Here is a 5,388-nt window from a genome sequence, read left to right on the forward strand (position 1 = left end):
TGGCTCCCAAACCACATTGCACTAGGATGGTGGCCTCATTTCCTCATAGGCCTCTGTTATTCTGTATGTGAACAACCCTAATAATGTTCTCCAAGCATCAATTTGGTCCATAAGCCCTTTACAAAAAGCTGTAATGCATGTAAGTTGCCTCTGTGGTCAAACTGGAGTGTTTCTTTTTTTTAATGGTCACACAGATTGTCCCACATGTTAACTTCCCTGCTCATCATTGCTGTGCTCCAGGCTCAGTCTCTCTGCCTCAGCCCAGCAGAGCTGCTCCTCATCTCCCCACGTCGTCTTCCCTCTGGCCTGTGGTGGTTGGCCCATCTGGAGTGCTCTTTCCCTTCTCTGCCATTCTTTGCTATTCCCCCTCTTCTTTTGTGCCCTGCTAATCCTGATTCCATCAATGGAGCTTTTCCAGTTTGATCCCCGCAAAGGCTGAGGGTGTATTTGCATTGTGTGTCAGTATATATAGGTCCTGTCCATGATTTCGTGTGTTTGCTATATATTGAATTAAAAGGAGTTGTCTGATGTGGAAGTGTTTTTAGCTTTTGGCCAACAGATGATAGAGAAGGAAAACAAAGAAAATTTGCCGCAGTTCTTAGGTTTGACAATCCTGCTCTTCCTGCCTGCTCACCCAGGAGGTGGACCCTCAACACCGATGTGTAGGATAGTTGTCTCCAAGTTGGGGTGTTTGCACCCCAGAATGTATGTGAAAAATGACCCATTGGCTGTAAGAGGAAAAGTGTGGCATCTTCAATCTCCATTTATTTTTATCTTATCCTTCTAACTCCTATTTGTATGTATGTTTTATGATGTATGTAATGTATTAGTAAAGTAGTACATACATAAAAATACATATGATGGGATGCATGTTCATAATTATTTTTTTTGTTTTGTTTTTACTGGTGGAGTTCACTATAAAGAAAGTGCGGAGACCAACAGACTAGAAGAGATTGAGAAAAGCACCAGTCATGGTTAAGAGAGATTTATATATTTGAGCTAGTCAAAATAAAAGGAATAAGTAACAGAGCAGAATAGAGGTTACAAGGAATTCTCAAATAAACAACTGCATTGTCTAATATTCTCGGGAGGCTGAGGCTCCACTACGTTATGTTATAACGCTAGCTGGAGGCTGAGTTGTGGCAAGTCGAGAGAGAAAGAAGGGCAGAGATGAAGTAACAGGGTGAAGAATTTTCGTCTGGAAAAAAGATGAGTAAGGCTTTAAAAGAGATTTCCAAATTGCTGGAGAGGAGCAGGGGGTTCCTAGAAAGCAGAGAGAGGGTGAAGCTGGATGGAGGAATCTGTGGGAAGCTGGTTCATGAGGCGTCTTTTCTTTTCCTTTTCCTATTCCTTTCCTTTCTCTCTCTCTCTTTCTCTTCCTCCCTCCCTCCCTTCCTTTCTTCCTTCTTTCCTTTTCTCCTCCTCCTCCTTCGTAGCAACCTGAGTGCACTGATACCTTCCAACATGGAGGGCAATAATAAATTGTGGGGACCAAGCCTTGAGGCTCAAGCCACAGGAGGGTTGGGTGGAGGCAGCAAAAGCAGGAGCATCAGGGGTGTCTGTCTCTTGTCCCTTCTACTCAGCCGTGTGTCCCTTGGAGACCATCTTTGCCTTGTGCAGAGTTCCAGAACTTTACTGGGTGTCTTGGGTGGGAAGGAGGTGCTGGCGGGGCACTCATGTTCTGTACTGTTTCTGCAGTCCTGTGAGTTACGCCAAGTCCAGAGGCTTATCTCAGGAGTCTTAATTGGTTGATGGTCTCAGCCTCCCTTTCTAGGCTGTAACTCACAACAGTCCAAAAATGTTTGGTGGCTCCATCTTCACCCATTGCAACCCAGTATCTCATCCTGACTTACAAGGCTTTCAGTGATTTTTTTCCCCAGCCTACTTTGTCAGCCTGTATGTAACTCCTCTGCTGTAGCCAAACTCATCTTGTTCCCTTGACAATAACCACGTCTTCACAACTGATGCCATGCCTCCTTCCTTCCAATATACAAGACATCTTTGTTGTCCCACCATGAGGGGCTGCTGCTGAACTCTTCTGAGAATTCTTAGGATGGGAAAAGGGTGACACGTGACTTTTAGAACCACAGGCATTTAGAATCCTCCCGTTTTTCAGTCCCTCTGAGACGGAGAGTACTGAGTTGAGGGATTTCCCATATGGAGAACCTATTAGGATTCCTGTCTCTATCACTCATGGTTTCACTTAGAAAGATTAACTGTGAGAATTTTTACATTCTCAGACTTGGCTTCCACTTAAGATAAATCTGAATATGAGAAAGCAAAATGCAACAAACAAAAAGCACAAACAAAAGAAATTGCCATAAAACAAAATGCATATTTTTTTTAAAAGATCTTATTTATTTTGAGAGAGAAGGGAAAGGAGGGAGAAAGAGAGGGTGAGAAACATGATGTATGAGAGAAACAGTGATCCATTGCCCCTCTCACGCCCCCAACTGGGGACCTGGCATGCAACCCGGGCATGTGCCCTGACCAGGAATCAAACCATGATTCCTGAAAGTGACCTTTCAGTCCTTAGGCCAGTGCTCAATCTACTTGAGCCACACAGCCAGGACACAATGTATATTTTGAATACAAATGATTATTTCCCCTTTGGGATTAACTTAATCTGTATATGTCCAGGAGATGTCTGTGGTTTATGATTAGTGCATGAAAGCACTGTGAGGGCAGATACCTAGTTCGTTGTTGCCGCCCTAATGCCTTTCACAGGGTCATTATCACATACAAGAAATGTTTCATTGTTTTTAAATGAATGGAGGATTATTTGCATATTTTTCCCATTGTATGAGCCAATCAAGATGTAGAAGGTGGATGGGAGCAGATGAGTTTTCCATATTGAAGATTTTGTGGCTGGCCAAATTCTACAGCTAGGAGCCCAGAGCTTGCCTTATTGTTCCTCATTCCAGCAGAAAACAGCCAGATGTCATCTATAGGAACAACGGCAGAGGAGAGAGCAGTTGGGAACTCTATTCCCTGGAGATTTGCATCAAGGCAGGCAGAGTGAATGAGTTACCTTACTTCATCTCCTTTCCTTGTCCCAGGAACGCAGTGTTCACTAAGGAACAATCCCACCTGGACCTTTCTCCTGGGTGGACTGGGAACTGGAGAGAGATGCTGAGTGTTCTGCACTCTTTTCTCTTTGTGGGGTCCTATGCGTGGAACTGGTAAAATACGATGTTAGTCAGAAGGTGAATGTGCTATGAAATACTCCCTCACTCTTATGTTGCTTGCTCTGGAGTGTTCAATATTGCTGTAGTTCACTCAGAATAATTTCTGCAACACATTAACTGGCTTACTCTCACCTGGGTAAGTAAGCACTCACTTGATTGCTAATTGATTGATTGCCTTGTTTGTTTATTACTTTTTGAACTCATTCCTATAGAAAGTGTGGCCTTTGCTTACTCTGCCTTCCTTTAGCTGAAGTGGCTGGTCTAATATTTGGTTCACTGGACCCGTAGTGCATCCATAATGCTCTCCTGGATTCTCCTTGGACTACTTTTGACTTTACAGGCTAGATAGAATGAAAAATAGTCATTATGATAACAGTTGTTAGCAGCACCTTAGTTATTATGCGTATGCAGAGATTTATATATGGTGTCTGTAGGGACGCACCCTGTGGATTTCCTCACAGGCTGCCAGCAGATGGATGATCATGACTTAGGTGTCAGCTTTGAGAAGTATCAATTGCTGTGTAAGAGACGCTAAATGGGAGGGCCTGATATATTATCCACATCAGTGTTGACATGGGCAGAAAACTGGCAGAGAAAGGGCAGGCAAATTCGTGGGCAGGCAGAAGGACTTTCAACACCGAGCCTGAACAATATTTGCATCGATTCTGAGAAGAACCCTTCACCCTCCTCAGGTAGCCCGCTTCCCCTACCCTGTCCTCTGCATTTAGGGCAGCTGGAGAGACACCGGTCATCCAGGACCTTTCAGAGCAACCCAACAGGAATCGGCCTTGAAGGCTTGACATCCATCTGGTCCACAGAAGAGATGCATGGGAACATGGTTGTAGGACTTCCGGTGATGGATGAGAGAGCCATCATCTTGGATAGCATTTTATACCTTCTGTGCCTGGTGGCCGTGGTGAGCAACAGCTTCATCATTGCAGCCCTGGGCATGCAGTGGTTGCTACAGAGATCACTGTTGTCTTGTGATAAGTTACTGATCAGCCTGGTGGCCTCCCGCTTCTATCTGCAGTGGGTGGTGATCAGTGAGAGAATTTATATTTTCCTGTACCCAAAGGCCTCCGCGTACAACCCTGTATTCCAGTTCCTAGCTTTCCAGTGGGACTTCTTAAACACTGCCACCTTCTGGTTTTCCAGCTGGCTCAGTGTCTTCTATTGCGTGAAGATTGCAACGCTCACTCACCCGGTTTTCCTCTGGCTCAAGCGGAAGGTGTCTGGGCTGGTTCCATGGATGCTGCTCAGCTCGGTGGGGTTCTCTAGCTTGAGCACCATCTTTTTCTTCATAGGCAACCAAAGCATATATCAGAATTATTTAAGGAAAGGTCTGCAGTCTCAGAACGTCACTGGGGATACTGGGAGGAGAATCTATGAGAAATTCTACTTCTTTCCTCTAAAAATTGTTACCTGAACAGTTCCTACCATTGTCTTCCTCTCTGGCATGGTTTTGCTCATCATGTCTTTTGGAAGACATGCCAGGAAGACCTTCCTGTCCATCTCAAGCTCTCCTGACCCTGGTGCTCAGACGCACATCAAGGCTTTTCTCGTCCTCATCTACTTTGTCATTCTCTTCACCTCCGCTTTTCTGTCGCTGGTGCTAAACGCTGCAGGTATTTTCCCATCTCAGGAATTTAAGTGGAAGGTGGTGATTTACTTGTGCACAGCGGTCCACCCCATCATTCTACTGGTGAGCTACCCCAAGCTGAGGGCTGCGCTGGAGAGGGGCTGCTCCTTAAGCTGTGGAGCATCTTGAGTTGTAACAGATGAAAACCCTCAGAGACTCAGATGTAGGAGGCATGGGGACACTGCTTCTTTCAGCCTCTTTGCCACATTGCACGATGAGGAGAATAACTTCAATGCAATAGGAATGCCAAGGTGAGGTTGAGGGTCCTGAAAAGGGGGCTAGCGTCACTGATTTCCACTCAGCAGGTGTGTAGCTGGTACAGCTGTGTTCCCTGTGGGACTTGATGTGGCTAAGAATCAGGAAACTTCTACTTTCCCTGTGATCTGTCTCTTGGTGTTTAAAATTATCCCTTTGAAAACCAGATGCAAGGATCCTGACACATCCTGCGATGTTTATCTGTTGAGTCAGATGAGAGAGGATTTTTTGGAACTTCAGCTGTCTTCTGGCTTCATGCTTTAAATCATCTTTCCTTTTTTTTTTCATTTAACTGTTTTCCAGCCG

General features: G+C 45.0%; 1 protein-coding gene across 1 annotated transcript; it reads left to right on the forward strand.

Moving 5' to 3' along the window:
• Nucleotides 1–4,011: 4,011 nt before the first annotated feature.
• TAS2R60 (taste 2 receptor member 60) lies at nucleotides 4,012–4,956 on the forward strand. Its single transcript, XM_054564233.1, is given in 1 exon segment — nucleotides 4,012–4,956. A coding segment is annotated over 1 exon segment (945 nt).
• Nucleotides 4,957–5,388: the final 432 nt, after the last annotated feature.

This window comes from Pteronotus mesoamericanus, unplaced genomic scaffold (genome assembly GCF_021234165.1).
Source record: "Pteronotus mesoamericanus isolate MK-2021 breed Mesoamerican mustached bat unplaced genomic scaffold, CSHL_Meso_final scaffold_85, whole genome shotgun sequence".
Taxonomy (NCBI): Eukaryota; Metazoa; Chordata; class Mammalia; order Chiroptera; family Mormoopidae; genus Pteronotus; species Pteronotus mesoamericanus.